This window comes from Megalobrama amblycephala, linkage group LG1 (genome assembly GCF_018812025.1).
Source record: "Megalobrama amblycephala isolate DHTTF-2021 linkage group LG1, ASM1881202v1, whole genome shotgun sequence".
NCBI classification, from domain to species: Eukaryota; Metazoa; Chordata; class Actinopteri; order Cypriniformes; family Xenocyprididae; genus Megalobrama; species Megalobrama amblycephala.
This window is the reverse complement of record NC_063044.1, coordinates 37,624,174-37,649,298: the sequence shown is the minus strand read 5'-3', so window position 1 is coordinate 37,649,298 and position 25,125 is coordinate 37,624,174. Positions and strand designations below refer to the sequence as shown.

Here is a 25,125-nt window from a genome sequence, read left to right as displayed (position 1 = left end):
ACTTTGTTTCAAAAGCCTAGCAACTTCTTGGATAAACCTCATTTAGATTCCATGACTCGCCCACTATCTATATTTATATAGATCAGTGAACTTGCCAGCATGACGTCATCTAGCAACATTTAGCGACCAGTTTTAGCTACTTTCAGCTGAAAGCAATTGACAAAAAAAACAGGGCAATGCCCTCCAGAGCCAAGTTTGGACACCCCTGATGTAGTCAGTTTAGTGTAGTTGATATGCATAATTGATTGACCACACAGACTTCATAAGAATGAACTTAAATAACATTTACTTGTTCAAATGCCACAAAAACAGAGCAGAAGAGCTGTACAAAAGGAAAGAGTAATTGGTGATGAAGGTCATTTAAACATCTGAAAGTTTTAGTTCATTTCACAGCAGCAGCAGCTCTTGCCACATATCGCACAAAAAAAAAAAAAAAAAAAAAAAAATCATCATTTACAAGATACTGCACTGTGCAATTTCACTCAGATGGATACAATACGGAGCAGCAATTGATACAATTACAGTCTAGAAGAAATGTAAGAACACGAGTTCAAGACTCCAGAGAAGAAATGTAAATCAAACTCAAGCATGTACACTGCAAATGAACAAACTTAAATATAGTTGAGGCTCACAGTTTGGAGAGATTACAGTAAACACTGCCGTTTTTAGGCACACAAGTAACTCCGTGTTCCATCGTAAGCCGCAGTACAAGTCAGAGGTAATGCGTTATCACAAATCAAAATGTCAACCAGATTAATAAGTCACACACAGACCAAGTACTCAATCATACGTCAATCACATTCCAGTCTGCACAAGCTTCTTTTTCCCCTCTGGGGCACAGCAGTTAAAACCACAGAGGGGAAAAGGTAGTCACAGTTACAACGGTAAAAGTAAATGTCACGCTAGGGGCACAGGTCCGGCCTGCTTCAGTTTGTTGGCTCTCATTTTAAAAGAAAGGAGAAAAAGAAAAAAAAGGGAAAAAAAAAAAAAAAAAAAAAAAATATGGAGCAGTGCCAACTGAAAAGCTAACTGGCTCCCTCTGCTGGTCTGCAGAGGAGAGGCACCTAACGGAGGACGCAAAGAGTGTGTGTGTGTGTGTGTGTGTGAGTGGAAATACAGAAGCAACAGCAGGCATACTGTGCTTTCAGCAGTACTCTGAGCCTGGTGAGGGGAGAACGGCAGCCCATATTCCATCTCCAACCAGCTGGGGCTTCATGACGTGACGGCCGAGACGCTAACACTTTGCAACAGCAAAACTGTGCAGGTTGAACGAGGTCAAATAGAGGTGTGAAAGCAGGCAGAAAACAAGAATGAGCGTGAACGAGCATTACGGGTGAGGAAAGGACAGATTCTGGAGGATGAATATACATGATCCATATCCTCCAAGTGCAACGCTGAACAATCAGCTCTGAAAACCTTGACTCTGTAAAATGGGATGCAAGGATGGAAAGTAGTGCAACACAAATACAGTGCGTGGTGGGGAAAAAACTATTTTGAGACTAACTAACCCAGAGCTCCCCATAAAGACACAAACAGGTGACTCACTGAAGAGAACAGACAGCTACCATATCCGTTGCACAGATACATGATATTCAAAGCATGTAAGGCTTGGCACTTGTATGTGAGAAGAAGTGATTGTAGTGGAGAAGCATTTTTAGACAACTGAACAACTATATACACACACAACTAACAAGAGGCGTAGCAGAAAAGGCTATCATCCTGCTTAAATTATTCAAAATAAATCAAATTAAAATAATGAAGAAAAAAAAAAGTAGCCTACAAAATAGGACTAATCAGATGAACAAGACAGGATCCCTTTTCCTTTCGTTGTGGTGTTTGTTGCATCTTTGGGTTTACAAAAATAAAATTAAAACAAAATTAAAAAAGCAAATTTAAAAAAAAAAAACTATTTACATACACATTGAAATTATATACACACAAAATTCAGCAATCATCCATGTGACCGATCATCTGAGCTGCAGGGTCATCCACTGGTTCCTGTTTGTTTCTTTCCCAAGTGAACTCAATGACGGTTCACTGCTCTTTCACACTCTCGCTCACACACAAAAACACACTTAAATGTGGTATTACAGTAGCAATCCCTTTAAAAGCTGGTGGTTCAGAGGAAGCCGTCAAGTGCTGGTCAAAAGATGCGTTTGCGTTTCAGGTAGGAGTCAGCATAGTGCCCCCCAAGACCCTGAGAGTGCTGACCTACATATCCACCCTCCGGACTGGGCTCTGGAGACGGGATGAGACGGGAGAACAAACGCTTCTGCCCGCCGATGGGAGTCTAAACACGGAAAGAAATCAAAATGAATCGATGAGACGCACTAAGAATAACCATTGAAAGGTTCCTGGCAAACTTATGTGATAATTGAGGAACAGCAAATATAGATGCTAGACATCAGGGCTGAAGATGGCCTACCTTCATACCAGCTCCAGGTGCAGCAGGATATAGGCTGGAATGAGTCACTGGAGGCATTCCAACAGCCTGAAGAAACAAAAGCACTTATTCAACTTTCGGGGCCGGCTTACATATGTTCCGGTCATCTATGCAAATAAAAACTGTAATAAAGACGGATATTATGTAATTATGTGATGAGAAGTAGTTCTGAAAATGGATTTAAGAGCTTTTGATAATGGATCCAGATAAGTGATTCTTGGGCTTGCGGCCAACTCTGATCAAACAAGTGTCACACTTTTTGTTGAGCTGCATGGCTTTAAAATTTGCCTGTCCAACTGAATGAAAGGAATTTTTAATATTACATCATGGCTGATTTGATTGGAATGAATTTTGCAATGCATTTAAATAACTTGAGATTTTTACGATGTCAGATCACAATAGCACAGACACTTTTTAGAAAACAATTCACCATTTTAAATACTTGTTAGTTTTAGTATAATTAATTGGTATCCCCATATATGAAGAGTTCAGATGCAAAAGCCACTAAACGCCACCTCAATCAAAAATGAGATGGAGCGAATTCTCTCCACACATAGCTCAAATATTTTTGCTTCAAATCTGCTAAATCTCATCATCAGCCCATTCAGAAATACGTGTTCGCCACATCGCTTTGTTAGCAAAAGCCTCCAAGTCCACAGAAGAACCAACTGGAAGACGTAAATCGAATCATTTGATTTCAAGATGAATGACGTTGTGTGTATGAGCTGGCTTTCAATTGGTGAGCTGCAAGTTATCCTCATGTTTAGTCCATCGTTACAGTGGCAATGACAGGATTTCATGAGTAAACACTAGGGATGGGCATTTCAAGCAAAAATAATATCCGATGATCACTGGGAATTATTCAAAAATTGCACCCCTCCCCTGCATGCATAGGTTTCACAATCAGAGAGCTGAGAGAGACCATTCACACTTTCAATCTAGGGAATAGGCCATCTTAACTCAAACCATATAATGATTGTAATGTGCTGTAACATAATATAATATTGAAAGTAAAAAGCGCCATGAGGTTAAGCCACTGGAGTCACATGAAGTATGTTTTTTCCCTATCTTTCTGGACCTTGGAGTAGTAGTTACATTGGATCTCTATGGAGGGACAGAAACCTCTCAGACTTCATCAAAAAGATCTTCATTTGTTTTCCAAAGATGAATGAAAGTCTTAAAGATGTGGAATGACACTAGGGTGAATAATAAATGACAGAATTTTCATTTTTGGGTGAACCTAAACATAAAAATAAAAAAATAAAAAAAATAATAATAATTTAAAAGAAAACATGTCAGACAGACTTTTAGTGGTTTTTGCATCTGAACTCTTCATATATATATAAAATCCAGAAGTTCCATGAAGTGCCTTGTTTGTTGGTTTAACAATATCAAGGTTTAACAAAGTGGTCTGTTTTGAGTACCTTATTGAGCTGGGTGGAGGGGATGCTAGTATGGGCACCAAAGCTGAAATAAGAAGACTGAGGGGGGCTGGGTGGATAGCTGAAAGGAGAGCCTGCATCACCAAAGCCTGTATGCCTGGAGAGCTTGAGAGAGACAGACAATTGCGATTTCACACATTTCGTCCAATCTTGGAATAGAATCCTTCTGTTAGTGTCAATGGAGGGAGGAGGGACTATACCTGCAAACCATAGCCAGGAATTGCTGCATTTTCCAGAACCTCCTGCTGTTCATACAAGTGAGACAAGGGGTCCTATGGATGGGGTACAAACAGCGACAACATCCAATAAGAAAGGGATAGTGAGGCAATCACACATTCACTGAAGTTACTCTTAACACATAAGCCAACCTGGTGCAGAGGTGGAAACTCTGGTGTGCAAGACTCTTGGAAGCGCAGGCTATAGTTTGAGTGGATGTTGTGGTTTGTGCGTTGGTTAGACATGCTTCCAATCGCAGTTTTCTTCCTGTAGGGGTGAGCTCTGGTGCTGGCACCTAAACAAACGTAATGCTTCAAGAAATGCAAGATAAGAGGGGGGAAAAGTAAAGGTGCACAAAACACCACAGGCAGACTTACCTGAAGATGGGAATATGCTAGGAGCACTGAGAAAGGGATTCTGGGATACACCAACTTCTTTGGGAGGCTCACCCAATATAGACACCTTCAGGAAAAGAAGAGATCCGAATATACAAACCTGCTGTAGATGCTCTTTAGCATCATATTGAATACTAACAGGACTGAACAGCTCATGCTGAACCAAAAGCAAATTGAAGCAATTTCGAAGCTCTCAGATCATGGCAGTAAGTGTAGGCTACATGACAAAATAAATGTGCACAAATAGGAGAAGCCATTAGTAACCCATCTCACCCCTGGTAGAGTCGGCCCATCTGCTCCTAACATCCCAGTCAGGAGGGGCAAGCTCATTCCCTGAAGTGCCGGAGAGGCTGCTGGGGGAAAGCCAATTGGGGTGGCTGGGGTCTCGGTCTCCCTCCCAAGAGGTCGACTCAGGGATGGTTGTTTGATGGGACCAAGAGGCTCATTCTGCAAGCCCAGGGTTGGAGCAATAGCACCTGAATGAACATAAGTTTAAAGCAGCACATTAAACCCTTCACGGTATCCAGACTTTCAATGAATTTCCATTCATTTTACCAGTTGATTAGGACTATTGGATGATGAATTTGAAAAATCAGACTGCTGTGGTAGATCAAATACCAATACCAGGTTTTAGAATTAATTAGGGTAGCCCCCAGTTGATGACGAGAAGAGGTCTAGCCGTTTTTATTAGTTGATTAGGTCGCAGAAAAAGGGAAAAAAAAAAAAAAAAAACTCCACAGGAAGTGGCGAAGTCATGCAGTCTGTGAGGGACAGATTGTTAACGGCGGGTCCTTGTAATTACAGTATGTCGAGCAGGAAATCCAAACATTCGCCTATCATCCATCAACCTCAAATATGGCACATCTTTTAAACATTCAAATAGTAGCCATTTTACATGGCCACTCACTCTGTCAACCTAAATAAATGTGGGCTATTAGTCGCATATCAAAACGTTTGCGCAGAGTGTGGAAGCTGAAGTATAGCATGCTTACTGCATGACATGGAGGCGCTGGCGCAATCACTTGCATTTACTCCTGATAACAGCGGAAACAACTTACAAAACTTTGGGCCCTATTTTAACGATCTAAACGCAAAGTGTAAAGCGCATGGCGCAGGTGCACTCAGGGCGTGTCCAAATCCACTTTTGCTATTTTAACGACGGAAAAACGGTCCGTGCGCCGGGGCGCATTTTTGAAAAGGGTTGTCCCTATTCTCTTAAAGAGTAATGGGCGTAACGTTCAATAAACCAATCAGAGTGTCATCTCTCATTCCCTTTAAGAGCGAGATGTGCTCGCACCATGGCGGATTGCTATTTACATGGCAGAATTTGTTGGCGGAAAAGCTGAACGCTTTTCAAGCGAAGAAACCGATCTGCTCGTGCGCGAAGTTAAAGCGCGCGAGCAGATCATCTACGGGACAAGCAGGAATCCACCAAAGCTTCCCGAGGTGAAGGCGGCGTGGGATGAATTAGCAGTGATTGTGTCCTCGTCTTCTGGCATCAGATGTTTTGCTGAAATTACCTGTTAAGTGGCCAGTCAATCTTTCAGTCGTCTGCGTTGGATGCAGGCTTTCAAATAGCTCGGCACGATGAAGCAGTTAATATATGTGTGTGTGTATTGGCACGATTGTTCAATTAATTAGCCAATTTCGTTCATCATTATAAGTAGTAATAGGCTGAATTGAAAATAGGTAGCCTAATTCTAATACACGCAATGACTATTCATCATTACATTTTTATATTTATGTAGCCTACACAATAATATTCTTTTACACTGTAATCCTTTTGTTTTTAATATTTGGCATGTTTGTGTGATGCGCATCCCTGTGTGTAATAAGTAGGGGTGTAACGATACGCTCAGGTCACGATACGGTACGTATCTCGATACAGAGTTCACGATACGATACGTATCACGATATTTTGAAAAAATGAAACTGAAATTCAAACAAGATTTATTAAAAAAACATGAACAAATTTCAATAATTTTCCTTGTTGTACATACAAGATCACATTTCAATTAAATAAATAAATATAAAATTTTAATAAAAACCTTCTGTATTCAAATTAACAGTTGAATAGGGCTGTCTGTCACTGAAAAAAAATGTTAAATTTAACATGAACTTAGAATTATGAATAGGGGCCGTTCACATATCCCATCTAAAAACGCGTGGAAGGCGCGGCCGCACCGCTTCTCCTTCTTTCCAAAGCGCTTGCGCTCCCGTGGCGTCGGTCGTTGCTATGCAACCATGAACTGAGCTCTCCAAGAGGATCAGGATGTTTCTGCAAAGGATAAATGATTTCTAGCCCTTGCATTAGTTTTACTACGAGATATATTGATGGAGATAAGATATAAAAACCACCATGAACAGCTATGATCAGCTGTTCGGCTGAGCTTTTGATGTTTTGTTACGGAAAGGCCATAGCTGATCGGTTGATTCTTGTCACACGACCTGCGGTGCGCTTGCGGCATTCTGAGAAGTTGAGAATTGCATGCGCGTCGCGACCGCGTTGATCCCATTATGAGCGCGCCTGCCGCGCGGCTACATTTGAAAATAATAACTGACTTGCACGCGGAAAAGACGCAATATGTGAACGGCCCCTAACTTAAAGCAAAGCATCGCAAGCGTCTTTTGCTTTTCTGTGAGTACAGCTGTTGCTGTGCACTGCGGTGAAAGAAAGCCACGACTTTTCTCACGCGACCATGCAAGAGGCTGACATGAGAAACGTTTAAACCTGCTTGCAAGATTCAATGTGTGCCCGAAACACTTACTGAACTAGAGAGCTGATTGAGACACACCATCTACGATAAATTGTTACACCCCTAATACTTATAGTAATTTAAAAATGTGGTAGCATTGGATCTGGACAGGAAGGGTAACGTTAACTCTGGGAGTTGGAAGGGGTGTGTTGCGATTCTGCCTTCTCACTTCGCGATACAGGTTCGTGGACCTGCGTATCGCGATTTCGGTTTCATATCGCATATCGTTACAGCCCTAGTAATAAGCAAAGTCAACGCGCACTGTGGACGCACCCAGAGGCGCAGTTTCTACCAACGCGCTCTAACAAAAAAATATTGCGCCATTGACTTTAGACTAGGTTTGAGTTGGTCTATAGCGCAGTCTATTTTCAGCTCTTTAAAATAGCAATGCGCCGGCAATGCGCCTGAACACACCTCTTCTTTTAGACCAGCACACCCATGGGCGCACTAACTGGCGCAAATGCATTTACTAATTTAAGGACGTGGCGCTGAACGGGAAAACGCGAGCAAACACTTGCGCTGCGCCTTGCGTCGGGTGTATTATAGGGCCCTTTGTCTTTTTTGGTCATACAGATAAGAGTAATGCATCATCCGAAACAGGATGTGCGCTCAGCTGCCTTAGTTGCTGTGAACTGGAGCGTGTCAAAAAAAAGAAAAAAAAAAGAAAAAAAAAGTACTGTAACAGTGTATAGGCTACTTGCCTCACAGACATGAAAAATCTATAGAAAGCTTGAAATGCCTACTTTTATTTAAACAAATCAATTCAAATCTGATTATGTAATCCATATGAAAGGTGCATTTCTCTCTAAAGGCGCATCTACTACTGTGGAGATGGCGAGTCCGCATCATCAACTTCATCTATTAGGTCGACACCCAGAAAAAACAAGATCATTAATTAAAATGTCTCCTTGCCATTTTTCCCAACATTCATAATTACTTTTGCTGATGCTTTGCAGCAAGCTTCATGTGTGCGCCCAAGCGCGGAATAGGCTATATTACGCCTATATTAACAGCTCATTATGGTTAAGTATTCTCCTCAGTATATATTTAAGTGATTAAATTAATATAAAATGTGCAACTAGTTGACTAATAGCTTGAAAAACTATTAGTCAACTAGAAAAATCTTTAGTCAGCAGCCCTAGAATTAAGAGACAATTTTAATTGAAATTCAAATGTCTACAATAAAACAAAACATCTGGAGCACTCTTACACAAGCACTCCCAAAGAGCAATATAAAATGTATCATCTAAACAAATCAACCGTTTCAACCCATTACGCGCTTTCTGTGATCCATCACTAGTGGCCAGCCAAGACACTTTACCATTTCCACCTGGTATTGCCATGCGTTTCCAATGAGTCTTCTGTGAACACTTGTTCGGATTTTAAACGAGAATGATCAGGTGAGCGGGCGGCACTTCACTGCAGTCCAGAATGCATCAGGACAGATGAGCATTTCCACTACAAATGAGCTCCTGAATAACTCCATATGTGGTTTCAGTGATCCAATCACAAAACAATTTAGACCCCGTTTACACAAGTATTTAATGACCTTGTGATCCAATCACAAAAAACACATCTTTATGATGTCAAAACTGGGTCAGTTGCAAATATTATGCACATTTTTTTTTTTTTTTTTACTTTAGGAACTGGGCAAAAAAAAAAAAAATACTGAGATGGGAAGGGAAAAAAAAAAAAAAAAGAAGCAAAACAGGGTAGACAAACTTGGACAACTGCACAAATAGAACATTGCAAAAGTGTAATACCTTGAGGCATCTCTCCCAGCATGTTAATGCTTTGTTGGAGAGGAAGAGCAGCCAGAGGATTTTCACTTAGCAAACCAGCCTGTGGAGAGACAAAACTGTATTAGTTTGACATTTTTATATTAGTAAAACCCTTCAGAAATAGATATTTTTGTCAAGTTACAACAAAATTAGAGAGGGATGTAAACAGCACACCAAAGGCAAAAATGTTTGATACATTCTGGCTGATACTTTAACGGATGTAGCTAATGGTGTTTTCCCAACTAATCACTTGGGTTCAAAGCATTGATCTGCAATAGAAGAACAGTTTGACTTTTAAAAAGCACACAACCACCTCACACCCACACAGAGGAACCACTCACACAAGGAAGGAGACTGTACTCTTTATTGTGCAGAATATGTGCCCAAAGAAGAGGATTCCCTAAAAGAGCTTGCTGAGAGGGGAGAAGAAGAGAGTGAGGGCTATAACACATGCAGCTGGGACAGTGTCAGGTGATGAGGGATCGAGGGAGGGAAGGATGGACTGTACCTGTTGGACTTGGTTCTGGAGCATCAGCTGCATAAGAGCAGCAGAGAGGGCAGGGTTGGCCAGCAGAGGTACAGCAGGTGCAGCTCCCAGCAGGCCTACATATTGAGAGAAGAGTGATGATCAAATCCATTGTCTGGATGAGAATACAAACCCACTCAAGAAACGAGCTTACACAAGAAAAACAGTAAGAATAAGCACCTTGCTTATGTCCCGGGTTGAGAGATGCCAACATCATCTTTAGAGTGGCAGGGTTATTGAGGCCAGTAAGGATCTGCATGGCATTAGGTTCAGGAAGGAGACCTTTACCTCGGTTCAAAGCCTGCAGAGGTACAGGACGACATTTACATGAGCATGTAAAACCACAATCACTTTTTAATCAACATTTAATCCATTCTGATTCAAGGATTCACAATGAAAGGTTTTATATGAACTGTAACTTGGAATTAAATTGTATTAAAAAGAGGGGAAATTCAGAACTGAACGCAAAACATTCCACCTTTCAGTAAATTAACAGTTTGTGCTTTGGTAACTTTAAAACCCTTTCAAAGAGTGACCTTATATAGACCTCAATTTGCATATTTATAATATAAGATTAACCAAAGAAAGTATAATTCATACATTAACGGGTTACAGCCATAACTGTCAACAGATAAATATTGGCAGGGAATTAGCCTTTCACATTTACAATACAAATCATGCACTGCGTTTGCTTTTAACAAAACAGTAAAGTGAAGCGATTATTTGTTTGCGTGTCATGCATGCAGAATGGTTTCATTTGTGAATTATTATTTTTGCTCAAGAAGTGTAGGGTGAGGATCTACCATGGTTTGGGCGGCGATGAGGGCAGCTAACATGCTCCTTCCTGGTGGTCCTGGGGCGCAGAAGGAGACACGTATGCGAGTCCCACCCAGAGATCTTCCATCAGTCAGCCGCTGAACATCCTCAGCCATCTCAGGTGTGGAGAACTCCATCACAGCAAACCGTCGAAAACTACAATCCTGACCCTGAGCAAGCTATGGAGGCAGAAAGAAATAAATTTGATTTTTTCTGAGATATACTAAACCAATAAGGCACCTGTATGACTGACTTTCTTCTGTGGAATGCTAAAAATATTTAGAGAAATTTTTTTGTCATCCATTTGTTAATGGTTACCAACATTCTTCAAAATATCTCTGTGTTCTGCAGAAGAAAGTCATAAAGGTTTGTTGCGACATAAGGGTAAAGAGTAAACACTTTTCAATTTTAGGTGAACTATCCCTTTAAAAAATTCATTAAAAAACAAATTCATTTTTATGGTAACACTTTAAGGTTAACTTTAACATTAGTTATAAACTAAGAAAGAACAATACTTCTACAGCATTTATTAATCTTAATGTTAAATGCAAAAGTTGTATGTGTTAACATTAGTTAATGCATTGAACCATAATGAACTAACAATATATGACTATTTTTATTAACTAACATTAACAAAGATTAATAATGTAGCAATGTATTGCTCATTGTTAGTTCATGTAAGTTAATACATTAATGTTAACAAATGAAACTTATTGTAATGCATTACCATTTTTTATTCTCTATTTCTATGATCAATTTGTGGAAAGGAGTTCAGTTACGAGGTCAAAGGTTGTAGAAGCTCATAAATAATGTACAATAAAGGCCAGAAGAGATTCAGTCAGTTGAGTTTGTCTCAAAACCTTTTACACTGCTTGAGTTTGTCTTTTACAGCATATGATAATTCATACTCAGAAAGTAGAACTGAAATGACATTCATTACAAGATGATTAGCTAAAACATTTCAAATGCACCTGCAGACTATTTTTTTAGTCATGCATTTCATCAAGGAATTCTTAAAAATACTGTGTAAAAATCTCGTCTCGTTGTCGTGAGCTACCCGTTTCGTCACACCCCTATCATTAATGAAACAAGTATTGGAGTCACTGAATTCATTCAAATTAAATAAACTTTCCCCTCCAGCAAATAGAGTCCAGCAATTAAAATTGTCAGAACCTCTAGTATATCACATGTTATTTTTCGTTTTATATTCAGAATCGTGGGACAAGATCGTGATATCTACTAAAAACTGATTGTCATTTTATCCAGAATTGTGCGGCTCTAATGCACACTTAGAAGGCAACCATTCCTGACAGAGCCATTAAGATTATTGCAGCTCCCACGTCTCTCTGTTCTGATTGGAACGGCGTTCAACAAGCAGCTACAATGAGACGCTAAGGCCTTGATTATATATTACTGGAAAAATTCATTAAACCTTATTTGACCATTTTATACATGAGTGAAGCCTCATCCACATGAAGGAGGCCAATCCAATACTTGCCTAAAACCTGGGAAATTGAACTGGGAACACATCTGATTTAATGAGAATTAACTTCCAAAAGCCTCTGCTAATGCTAAAGCAATGGGGGACATGAAAAAAAGTGCCATTCCCAACAATGCCTTGCATCCTGCGGTGTACGTGGTCCACATTTAACATATGAAACAGGCAGCAGCTCGCTCTCGTTCCAGAATGACCTGCTGACTGACAGCACCTGGGCTAGGTCAGGTGACAAATCACCATAGAAACTAATGCACTCTGCCATGGAGCACTCAGCATGGCCTCATTTAAAAAATAAAAAATAAAAAGGTCAAAGGCTGAACATAAAATGGAAGAATAAACAGGAAATTTAGCTTTATAATTCAGTAAATCTGACAATGGGTTATACATGGAGAGAAAAACAAAAACAAAAAAACAAAACAAAAAAAAAAAACAGTAAAATTGTAAAATGCAAAGGTTTAACAGAGAGTTCAGGCAGTTCCTTTCCATAAAATAAAAGTGAACAAGGGTCAAGAACCATAAAGGACAAAAACTCAATTTAAGCATCAAAGTCAGCTCATTTGACAAGATGTTTTAATAATCATTGTAATTCTATGAGAATAGAGTCCACACCACATCTATAATGATAGTGACACACAGAAACAATATCATTGGAATCACTTATAGAACAATTTTTCCCCACCGACGAACGATAAAACCATTGACAGCCAATCAGAATCCACCTGACTTTAAAGGGGACCTATTATGCCCTTTTTCACAAGATGTAATACAAGTCTCTGGTGTCGCCAGAATGTGTCTGAAGTTTCAGCTCAAAATACCCCACAAATCATTTATTATAGCTTATCAAATTTGCCCCTATTTGGGTGTGAGCAAAAACATGCCATTTTTGTGTGTGTCCCTTTAAATGCAAATGAGCTGATGCTCCCGGCTCTTTTCAAAAGAGGGCGGAACTTTAACACAGGCTTCCTACACATTTTCCATTTCAAAATTCCATACTCAAATTTCCAGACCTCCTTCCAAACGATTTCTGCCATTGATAAGCCTTGGTCTCCTATTCTGTTTTCTCTGCTTTATGTTTGTAGTCCGGGTCCTACATTCATACATACAGTGTTTGCTCTGTTGTCAGTATTGGTTGTTGTTATCGAAGCATTTCTATGACCTATGAGTACGAGTAGCCTACACATGCGCAGTATGACAGTTTCCCTAATATTTTAGAAATTCATAACTTTATAAACATATCTACAAAGCCAAGAGAGGTGAAAAAGATGACATGTAAGAACTAAATGTTTGTAGAGGGGTCTAGGGGCATCCTCCTCCAGGAGATGATTTTTGTAATTTTAACATGTAAATGAAGCATTCTGGTGCACTCTGACAAGAAAATAAATGAGAAAAAAAAAAAAACATTTGCTTCAAGTAAAAAAAAAAATAAAAAAAAAAAAAATATTGGCACTAGGGCTGAGCATTGACAAATTTCACAACTGAAAGCGATTTTGATTCAGAAGTTTGTGACTTAATTTTGGTTTGATTACCTTTGATTCAGTATCGATTCATTTGGGGCCGATCAGGTACAGTACATGGCAAATTTCCTCAAAGAAAAAAATTCTCTCTCAACTAAAGGTGCGGTCACACTGCACTTTTCATTCCATTGACTTCCATTCAAATGCATGCGAATGCGTCAGACCGGAAACACAAGCTCATGTGAAAAATTTCGCATTTCACTGCGTTCCAAAGTTCAAGTTTGGTGAACTCTGACCTGCGAATTCGCATCACGTAAAGACGTGCGACCAGTAGAAGATCGATTCGTCACGACATGACCTCTTGGCTGAATTAAAAGAATTAAGTTTTTTGCAGTAAAGTCGAGTAGGTTCTATATTTTTCTTTAAGTTATGTGTTGAATTCATGTTTATAAAAAAAGACGCTGTAGACCGTGACGTCATATCACGACCGTTACAGCATCCGAAAAAATTTTGCACGTTCAAAGTCAAGTGTGACCGCGGCTTAATACTGTAAACTATACAGGGAACCACAGCTGTTACATCTTTATAATATTAGGTTAAAATTGATTTGTAAGCTACTTACATATAGGCTAAATTACACATAAGTTTATGATACATTTTAAATGACAATTATTTTCTACTCTTTTTTTTTTTTTATGTAGGCCTAAACATTTAAATGATTTATACATTCAATATCGAAGCACATTTTAAGTACAAATACAAAGAATATGCAATAGACTATAGTGCATATACTTAGCAAAATGGTCCTCTCAAATTTCATTTTTGTAGCTGAATAATGAGTTTTTGGACATTGAACAGCTTTTCTGAGGTAGGCTAAATGTGACATTTTTACATGCCGCTTTATTGACGCCTTTCTGCGGTTGAAACACTGATTGATCGATTGCATGTGACATGATACAGATTTCGGTAAGTTGTACTATATCTTTCAACACCTTCGGATGTTAAATCATGATTATTTTGTGTTTTAACGAGTAAAGCGGAAGAGATGGTTGGTTCATGAGCGCTACAGTGATCTGTCACGCCACAGAGCGCCAATATCGATCGCAACTCACTCCAGTCTACGGGAAAGTAGCCCATTTTCGATTCTTATGAAAATCTTGTGATACACACACCCCGAAAAAAAAACAAAAAACAAAACCTCTTCGGATCTAAATGATTTACATAGATGACGTATTTTGATTCAAAATGGCTAATTTCACCAAAAAGTCACTAGTTTGCAGGTATGATAAATTAGAAAACTGAATAGAGCCAGTAGTCTGGAAACACATTTTTCCATACTCTGATTTATTTTTTTCCATACTTTTCCAGACCTGGAAATTACTCAAATCAAATTCCATACTTTTCCAAACTGCGTAGGAACCCTGTTTAACAGCTTGTGCTTCAGTTGCTCAACAACAAAGCAGGAGAATCTCACGCAGCTAAAATTACAATTATCAGTAACAGTGTTCAGCCTTACATTGTTCAAACCGGAGTCGGACACTGATGGAGAGACTCAGGAAGAAGTTACAACTTTTAGACTGCAACTGGACATTTCTGAACCGTTAGTGGATAAATTTATATAGTTGCTGAGTTGAATAAATTCCACATCGACTAGCACGTGCTGTAGGGGTGGGAGAAAAAAAAAAAAAAAAAATCCAATCGATGCATCGCAATTCTCTCTTTCTGAGAATTCGGAATCGATTCTAAACGTAGTTTTTAATCAGATGCGCGATGACGCCGAGTGTGCTTTAGAAACACCCGTATTCTGCTTGCTTCCAATTCCTCACACACATACACTACTCAAACCTGCCGTAAAATAATCTTTCATAAAGTTTGGAAAAGTTGAAGAGAAATTACAAGGACATTTGTGGGCTTCATTGCACAGGATGTGCTGCGAGAGACACGTGCTTTGTTTGATGTTACACGGTCTCGCCCGCCGGTATTTTCCTTATAAATGCTCTATGAAGGCATCGTTTGGAATGCATTGAATTTTATATTTTAATATTTTATATTTAAAAATATGAAACTCACTAACAGAAGGCTGCTTTCAATTTCAAATGCTGACGCGCTCTTTGTGAAGAGTGCTTGCGCATGTCGCTGTGCGTGACTCCGTGTAAGTGGTTTTATGTACTTGCGTCAAACGGTAAAGATAAGAAAAATCACTCGCAGTTCTTGACTGGGAAACATTCTTTGTTTATAGCTTGTAATATGTTTCTTTGCTCTTTATTAGTTGCTACTTGCTTGTATGTTTTTAAGTTATAAGTTTAAAATTCTTATACAATTGTTTGAATTAAATTCTCAATTTGTAATTATTTTAAAAAGTACGTATTACTAATGTAAGGATTAAGATTTTCAAGTCAGTAAACTAAATTAAATAGGGGGGGAAAAAAAAGATAAAAACAGATCAAGAATCATTTTGGAATCGGATTGTGACTTCCAGAATTGGAATCGGATCGTGAGGTGACTAGAGACTCCCAGCCCTAATTAAAATGTGTCTGCTATCTGCCCTCACAGAGAGAATTTTTTTTTTGCCACTATCGTGGCTAGGGATGTCATGATACCAAAAATCCCGTAGTCGGTACTGACATGAGGTTGACTTTTGTTCATCTTTGGAACACAAATGAAGATCTATTTGCTGAAATCAGATTTCTGTCCCTCCACTGACAGCCTACGCAACTACCACTTTAAAGCTTCAAAAAGCTCAAAGAAATTGGAATATGAATCGGGCGGTTTAGTCCAAATTTTCTGAAGAGACTTGATTGCATTATATGATGAACAGATTGAATTTAATTTTATTTACATGTAAACATTGATCAGCTGAAATAAGCTCAACCTAACCTGGATGACCCACAAGAACAAACTTCTTCCGGAAGCTCAAACGTGCTGCGTAACACACGAGAATGAATCTCATTGGTGTTTAAGCTTGCGGAAGAGGTTGAGCTTTTGCTTGTTCACTGATCAATAGCCCTATTCGGACGGGACTAGTTTCACAGGGGGACGTTAGAGAAATTTCTGTTTCACGGACGTACTTTGAGATTTTAATCCCGTCCGAATCTGCCATGTCTGTCTTTTTCTCACACGACCTCTGTAAAAATTCCAGAGCAAATTACCTACTGTTTTTCGTCAAACTCGGCGGTCCTCAGAGAAATCTAATCCCATCCGAATGCGAATGTCTGTGATTTCCGAAAATGTTTTTTCCAAAACGCTTTTTCTTGTGTGTTTTGGTCAACGTGAACTACCGTACAATCTCTCGCTATCGCGCCGGTATTCAAGTTTCTGCTTTTTGCGCACCGATAATGTAGAAGTGTTTGGTACACTGCAAAGAAATAAAAAAAAAATTAAATCAACAAGAGCAGCCAAATCACGTAAACTGTTAAGACTGGCTACTGTAATATCAGTTTCAGGTAAGATTACTTTCATTTCTGCACTTAATTACATAACGTGTAAATTATATAAGTTAAAACTTTTTATTCCAGTGGGTTTATTATAAGAACCCAGTTCTATTAAATCATGATGATAAATGTATGTTTAGTTTTTTCACACTACAATTTTTATAAAATGTTTACAAAACACTAAATGTGTTAGGACGTTTTACTTTATATTTCAAAGTGCATTCTGAACACGTGATCTTCTGAAATGCCCACATGTAAAACACAGACACTCCTACCTCGGTAATAAACATGGAGATGTTAGTCCCGTCCGAATCCGTACATAAAATCACAGACGTAGGTTGATAAGAATTGTTACTCAAACGTCGTTTGGAAAACTAGTCCCATCCGAATAGGGCTAATGCAAGTAAAAGAATTAAATCAGTCTGTCAGAATGACCGTCATAAGACAGTTATTCTGACACACAAGTACGTGTATTTAACATTCAAGCACAAGTTGTCATTTCTACTGGTTAATTGTCTACTTGTATATTGACCCCCACTGATGGCCTTTTGAAGTTATGACAGCTTTGTGTAAGGAATGGACCAAAAAGTCATATGGTTTTGGAAAGACATGAGTGTGTAAGTGACAATTTCCATTTTGGAAAAATTACTCCATTAAGGGATTTTTAACACCAAATAACAAAAAGATTAGGATATTAACATTATGATTTCCAACTGAAAACGACTTTAAGACTTATTACAATGTTCATGAGCTAGAGTGGATCAATGTCAGTCATTCAGTGGATAAATGTCAGTAGAGAAGCTCGAATAAAACCACTTTTAAAACAACATTTTGCAATAAGAGAACCAGAACAAGTAGAAATTTAGATGCTTGACTGTGAGAAGTGGGGGGGGAAACAATATGCTACATCAAAAACCAGGGATTTCTAGCTTGTGAACAAGTGATGGCAAATCAAAATCATGCAGTTTTGCTGTAACATCTTAATTTGTTATTTTGGCCAGTTTTATCATCTGCCATGTAAAAATAAGATCATTTAGAAAAATAACAGTGCACCTCTCACCGTTTTTTTTTTTTTTTTTTTAAATAAACAGTGCTCTGCTCCATTCCGTTCACAAAAGGCTGGAGACAGATCCTACCGTGATCAGCCACATAAGCTTAATATTTCTCCCAATTTCTCATTAGCTGTATATTCATAAGCACCCTAGATTCATAATATTGCAGAAGGCAGATAATGTTCCTCCAGATAACTAAGTAAATAACCACTACGGAGCATATGGAAAAGACCATGACTTCAAATTAAACTCCGGCACTGGAGAAATAATTAAATCGCATGTTGATTACAATATCTTGCCATCTGCTGCTTTAGAGTACATATATCTGACAAACAAAATTGACCCCATTTACTTCCTCATTAATCAAGTCTTATTATACACAAGTCATTGCACATTATTCTCTCTTTAATAATTAGGGGTGCACCAATGTATCACCTGATAGAAGCAATTATCTTCACTATCAGTCATCAGCTGGTTGTTTAAAAACAGCCGATGATCAGGGCCAATAATATCCTGTCAATCTAAAGGGGCGGACAAATTGTGTCATACTGTGGGTGAAGAAAATGACTTGTGTTGGATTTAAGGCTGTCGAAGGTAAACGTGAAAATGCATTTAAAAAAAAAAAAGAAAGAAAAAAAACCTCTTGGGTTTCATCAAAAATATCTTAATTTGTGTTCCGAAGATGAACAAAGGTGTTGCGGGTGTGGAACGGCATGATGGTGAGTACTTAATGACAGAAATCTAATTTTTGGGTGAACTAACCCTTTAAACAGCTGAAACAGCTTCTTGCTAGAGTTGTCAAAAGTACCGACTTCGGTACAGAAATTTTAAAAATGACGCTTTGAGCCCTGTTGAGTGGATTCGTAAACACCTCTGATTGGCCGTTGTGTTCACGCGCTCATCAGATGTGTCTGTGATTGGCTACAATGATCAGCTCTTCAAAAACATTGCAAATAGTCAATGACGCTCTTCACCAAGCGATTACACAGATACACACGGGAGTGTTTGAAAGCAGGCCTCTATCGCAAACCAGTCCGCTGATAGACGCCTGCTTTGAAACGCTCCCACTTTCAAATTCAAACACTTTCGTGTGCTTTCAAATGCTCCCGTGCTCCAAATGCTTCCACACTTGAAGTAAGGATCAAAGTGCTCGTACCAACCTGGCAAAATATAGGAGCGTGCGTGTCAGTCAACACAGTGCGGAGATCCTGAGCGGTGAGGATGTTTTGAGGTAGTCGGTCCACACAGAGGCAGCGCGAGTGCAGCATGGGATACGTGAGCGATCCAACCTCTGTCCAATGCACGTACAGCATACGTGACCCAAGCTGCTTCCCCAGCAGCTCTGACTTTGCCCTGGCTGCAGAGTCCTTCTTCATATACTCCACAAAGCCATAGCCCTTCGAGTGGCCCGTGGCGCCACTGTGCACCAGGAAGCAGCGCTCAATGTTTCCAAAGGGGCGGACGAGCTCCTCAAACTGTTGCTGGGTGAAAGCCCTGGGAAGGTTGGCGATGCATAGCAAAGCGTCCGTCGGCTGCAGCTGCACAGAGATCTCACGGTCACGGAGAACATATTGGTGAAATTCCTTTATCGCAAACTGGGCCTGCTCACCATTCAGTAGCGTCACAAAGGCTTGAATAAGACAAAAAAAACAAAGAATGATTAACAACAACCACATGTATGGAGGGGTGGGGAAAAATATCTAAACATTTTAGATACAAGTTTTTAAATAGGAATTTACTTGATCAAAAACACTTAAATATTAAAAATATATACATTTCTTTTAAAGGTGCCCAAGAATGCTTTTTCACAAGATGTAATATAAGTCTAAGGTGTCCCCTGAATGTGTCTGTGAAGTTTCAGCTCAAAATACCCCATAGATTTTTTTTTATTATTTTTTTTAACTGCCTATTTTGGGGCATCATTAACTATGCACTGATTTTTTCAGCGCGCCACCCCTTTAATTCGCGTGCTCCCTGCCACACCAGCTCTCGATTATATTACAGCACATTTACAAAGTTCACACAGCTAATATAACCCTCAAATGGATCTTTACAAGATGTTCGTCATGCATGCTGTATGCATGCTTCGAATTATGTGAGTAAAGTATTTATTTTGATGTTTATATTTCATTCTCTATGAGTTTGAGGCTGTACTCCGTGTCTAACGGCTAATGCTAACGTTACACTGTTGGAGAGATTTATGAAGAATGAAGTTGTGTTTATGAATTATACAGACTGCAAGTGTTTAAAAATGAAAATAACGACAGTCTTGTCTCTGTGAATACAGTAAGAAACGATGGTAACTTTAACCTCATTTAACAGTACATTAGCAACATGCTAACGAAACACTAAATATCACGCTATCATGGATCATGTCAGTTATTATTGCTCCATCTGCCATTTTCGCTGTTGTTCTTGCTTACCTAGTCTGATGATTCACCTGTGCAGATCCAGACGTTACTGGCTGCCCTTGTCTAATGCCTTTCATAATGTTGGGAACATGGGCTGGCATATGCAAATATTGGGGGCATACATATTAATGATCCCGACTGTTACGTAACAGTCGGTGTTATGTTGAGATCCGCGCGTTTTCCGGAAGTCTTTTAAACAAATGAGATTTACATAAAGAGAAAGCAATGGAGTTTGAAACTCAATGTATGTCTTTTCCATGTACTGAACTCTTGTTATTCAACTATGCCAAGGTAAATTCAATTTTTGAATCTAGGGCACCTTTAATATAATTATTCCTGTTATATATTATATTATATTCCTGTGATGCAAAGCTGAATTTTCAGCATCATTCCTCCAGTCTTCAGTGTCACATGATGCTTCAGAAATCATTCTAATATGATCATTTGATGTTTAAGAAACATTTCTTTTCAATGTTGAAAACATTTGTGCTGCTTCATATTTTGTGGAAACCGCGATACATTTTCTTTTTAGGATTCTTCAGAATTCATTTGAAATAGAATCTAAACATTATAGATGTCTTTACTGTCATTTATCATCGATTTAAAGCGTCCTTGCTAAAAAGTATTAGTTTAAAGCGGAACTCAGTAAGATTTGCGAAGCTTCCTACAGGTTCCTTCAGTGAATCACACTGTCGTAAATACTCCAAGCACAGCTCTGGACTACAACGACTACAACGCTCACCAGCGCAGTAGTTTTGCAAATACAGTACAAGAAATCTCGATGGAGGTGGGTAATTTTCGAAATCGTCTTATAAAGTCATAATATATACATTGTTTTTGAATTACCGTACAGCATTTTGTCACTCTCACGTGAACGTGAACATGAGGCGAGATTGTGTCGGGTCGGCGAAGCTCAACTTGCAAGTGCTGTTTTCTGGCGTAGATGTGCCAGAGGGGGTTAGTGCTCGCCTCAAACACACCACTACAAGTCAATTAACCATCGTAAGGACTTAGAAAACTATTTATGAAGGTAAAAAGTTACTTAGTTCTGCTTTAAAAAAAAAAAAAAAAAACACTGCATTTTTAAAAAGCAAAGTTACCCAAAAATAAAGTAGGATGCCTAAGACTGAAACAATCTGCAAACGGAATGTTAAGTGGTTTAATATTTAGGACGCACAAAAGAATAAAAATAAATAAGGTTGAGAAACAACAGTGCTACCTTTAAAACTCTGCAATTATCCAGAACAGCTGATGCTAAGACTTAATCAGCTCAGGATGATGTAAAACATTGCCAATATCCCCATTCCCCAAAAAAACACACACACAAACAAATATCCATTCACATGATAATATAATGAGTCATACACACCTGTCCCTTTGTATTTGTCCACAAAGCAGTACTTCAAATCATAGTTGCTTAACAACTCATGCACCTCCTAAAGAAAAACAACAGAAAAATCAGTCACCAAAACATTAGACCTTCATTCATCAAACAATCACTATCTTCCATTTTGCAAGAACAACAAAAGCCATACAATAGATTCAGAACAAACTGAATGGCTCTCTATTCCCACAACTCATTTAATTTGAAGGGTCACAAATAATCTTTCAGACTGAGAGATTTAGAAATGACTTTTGACAACGCAAAAATAAAAACCCCTTTTGCTTTCAGGCTTCCTACATGTTACCATAATATGAACCAGCACTTTCTTTTAGTTTCAGTGAAAGCAAAACGTTTTGTTTCAGCGCCTTCTGTCCTTTGTCGTCCTCACTGCTCCCATTCCGATCTGGAACAATACCAGAGCCGCACACACACACCTGTTTTCCCCATGAATCAAGCATTTTCCTAAGAGAACCACATCCACAAAGAACAAGAACCAACTGACCTATATGAACTCTGCTCATTTCCACAATAAAACAGCCAAAGTATTTGGGTGGCCGGACCATGCGATTTACAAGGGTGCAGCTAGTAACATCTAGACTTTGGTTATAAAATATCACAGTCACATTACAAACTCCAGTTTTAATTGTTTTTTAGTAGTACTTCGGTTGCTATTAACCTTTCCCATTTTTCTAGTACTAACTGAAATAACGTATATATACTCCAAATATTTTTTTACATACACGGTCTGACTAATTACATGTTTTCATGGTGAAAATGATACTTAAGTTATTAAAATTTAAATAGAAACTGAAAACACAAACTTTTTATAAATATATAATGTTTTATTTTAATAAAATGGTTCTTAAGTATAGACAGATAGAATTAAAATCCTTTTTAAGGCCATCAACAAAGTTGAGAGGAGCAGAAGCATTACAATCCAATAAAATGTTTGACAGATATTGATCTCTAACATGATGTGCACATATGGGTGGATTTTTATTTGCAACTTGTTATAAGTAACAATCAAATAGTAACTAGTCAATGTTCAATAGTAAAGGCATAAATAGCAGTATACTAACTGAACACTTAGTACTCCTGGAGTAGTTGTATCTAATGAATAAGCACTAGTAAACATAAGAAAGGTAACTTACTAGTCAAGATTGCACTACTTATGATAATAAAAAAGAAGACAAAAGTAATAGTAATCACTTTCAAATGTCAAAACGACCTGCCAAACTCTGGTTAACGACAGTTTGTAAAGTAACATTCGTGACAAGCAACTTCATGGCCAACATTTTCAGATTTAAACGTCAGATTTCGAGAGTTGTGCCAGAAATATTGAACATTTAACGTGCTTGTGGCGCATTTGTCAGGATAAGCATCCGGGCATTCAGCTTGCCTTGATCAAATGAACATTTCAATACAACTAGCGTTACACAACTCCCAGTGGAGTTTATTATTCCGTTACCGGGGCTCGTTAATGGCTGCGACGACACGAGGCTCGGTGTGGTCAAACTAGCATCTCTGACCACTGATCATGTGCCTTCAGATTGACACAGAAGATCAGTTACCGATACCAAAACCGGTAAAAACCTAGTCCATTAACTTAACTACTGAGTCAGCGATAACCGAAAACTCAAACGGTGGCTGGGATGCCCATCTAAGTTAGTTAAAAGTCCACCAAGATACATAAAACTGTTGTTTGTTGTACAGACCTGATTGCTGATATCGGCTGGGAGGTTCTTTATTATTATTTTTCGTCGATTATAAAACTCTCTTCTCGTTCTTTCCAAACGGCTGGCAATCTCTTCTGGACTGAGGGCCGTCAGTTCATCATCGAGCCGTCGCGAACAGTCGCTGCCCGTCGGTGAACCCTCATCGACGGTGTCCGATTCAAACTGTTTTGCCGTTTCAAACCCCCAGTTTTCAGGTTCGGCTGCTTGGTCGTAACTTGTATAAAGTGGATTCGGAGCAATACTGGCACCAGTGAAGGATTTCTCGTCTCTGGCAGCTGAGCTAACGGACACTGCGGCCGCCATGTCTCTGTCCGTGTGGAAGTTTGTGTGCGCTCACGCTGCTCGTTCGCTTTGGCCAGTTTAAACAATACACACATGCGAGGAACTCGCCTGCTGATTGGTCGAGGGGAAATGCGTTTTTGTTTTCGGCGTGAGGGGCGGGGCCAACGAGTCACGTCTCAAATTTGAACACACAGCAGGTGGGTTGCCAGATACCATCGTTATTTAAAACGTATACATATAAGAATCACCTTTTATTATGGTCGTTGTAACTGTTTTTGCTTCTCGTTATTTTACTGTTTGCATTAAAACATTTAAATACCTGATACCAGGTTAAATGTACAGCCATATTGTCCTAAACATACAATTCAATTCAAACCAAACAAAATAGTAGATGATCTATAACATTCATCCTTAATCTGGACTGTTTTTATCTTAATACCCTGATGTTTATTGGTAATTATTTTTCAGCCCTCTGGTTTTACAATGCAGATGAAGACAAAAAGGGGGATCGGTTGCCAGATCAGGCTAAAAGCACTCAATGGGCCTCATGGGTCTTAACAATAGGGGTTCACAATGGAGTTGTTGTGAAAATGTGCTATAGATTTGTATAGCTGGTCATGGTATCAAGAGCTGGCCTAAGGTCTTACATTTGCATGTTATCCTAGTCACGCTGAACGGAAGTAGCAACAGATCTTTTATTCTATATCTGAGTTTATCAGATTATTGAAAATGAAAAGAAAAAAAAGGTTGGGGAGTTGGTTTTATGCTGCAGTAGTTGACTGGATTTTTTATATGTGAGCACTAAGTTTAAAGGAACACACCACTTTTTTTGAAAATAGGCTCATTTTCCAACTCCCCTAGAGTTAAACAGTTGAGTTTTACCGTTTTCGAATCCATTCAGCCAATCTCCGGGTCTGGCAGTACCACTTTTAGCATAGCTTAGCATAGTTCATTGAATCTGATTAGACCGTTAGCATCTCGCTCAAAAATGACCAGAGAGTTTCAATATTTTACCTATACCATGGAGACATTTGTGAGAGACGCTAATATCATTGTGCCTGCTGCACCCATGGTAGAAAATCGCAACTTTTCATTTTCCTTAGTACACGATGTCACTACAGAAGAGTCAAGTTTTAAATAGGAAAAATATCGAAACTCTTTGGTCATTTTTGAGCGAGATGCTAACGGTCTAATCAGGTTTAATGAACTATGCTAAGCTATGCTAAAAGTGGTACTGCCAGATCCGGAGATCAGCTGAATGGATTCGAAAACGATAAAACTCAACTGTTTAACTCTAGGGGAGTTGGAAAATGAGCCTATTTTCAAAAAAAGCGGAGTGTTCCTTTAAAAGAAACCTAAGCTTGTGGTCAGTTGTGGAGTGTCCATGTTTAAGTGGACCAAAATACATATATACATGGATGAATCCTTCACAAAAGCTATCATGCATTTACAAAATAGATGAATTTACCTGACTCTTTCTGAACAAATGAAAGTATCCAGTT

At 38.9% G+C, this 25,125-nt stretch overlaps 1 protein-coding gene across 2 annotated transcripts; it reads right to left on the bottom strand.

The window, feature by feature from the left end:
• Nucleotides 1-269: 269 nt before the first annotated feature.
• On the bottom strand, nt 270-24,455 carry raver1 (ribonucleoprotein, PTB-binding 1). Of its 2 annotated transcripts, XM_048191332.1 has the most exons (15): nt 23,321-24,455; nt 21,591-21,657; nt 18,971-19,440; nt 10,363-10,554; nt 9,740-9,860; nt 9,542-9,636; nt 9,375-9,446; nt 9,016-9,094; nt 4,770-4,972; nt 4,479-4,563; nt 4,254-4,396; nt 4,086-4,157; nt 3,868-3,990; nt 2,426-2,491; nt 270-2,290 (listed from the first exon to the last, which is right to left on the bottom strand). In XM_048191332.1, exons 1-15 carry the CDS (start codon nt 23,642-23,644, stop codon nt 2,144-2,146), a joined length of 2,259 nt encoding a protein of 752 aa, XP_048047289.1. In that variant the 5' UTR covers nt 23,645-24,455; the 3' UTR covers nt 270-2,143. The 2 variants fall into 2 exon arrangements, with proteins under 2 accessions (XP_048047289.1, XP_048047299.1); XM_048191342.1 differs by lacking the exon at nt 9,375-9,446 and having other exon boundaries at nt 23,321-24,453.
• Nucleotides 24,456-25,125: the final 670 nt, after the last annotated feature.

Bases quoted from the DNA above. Each gene is read 5' to 3' on its own strand.
- raver1 (XM_048191332.1), bottom strand. From the start codon at position 23,644: ATGGCGGCCGCAGTGTCCGTTAGCTCAGCTGCCAGAGACGAGAAATCC. The intron at 9,095-9,374 runs GTGAGTGGTTCC...GTCTCTCCACAG, and splicing joins AGTACAGTCTCCTTCCTTGT to GCTGGTTTGCTAAGTGAAAA. The intron at 4,973-9,015 runs GTATTACACTTT...ATGTTCATTCAG, and splicing joins GCTGGGAGAGATGCCTCAAG to GTGCTATTGCTCCAACCCTG.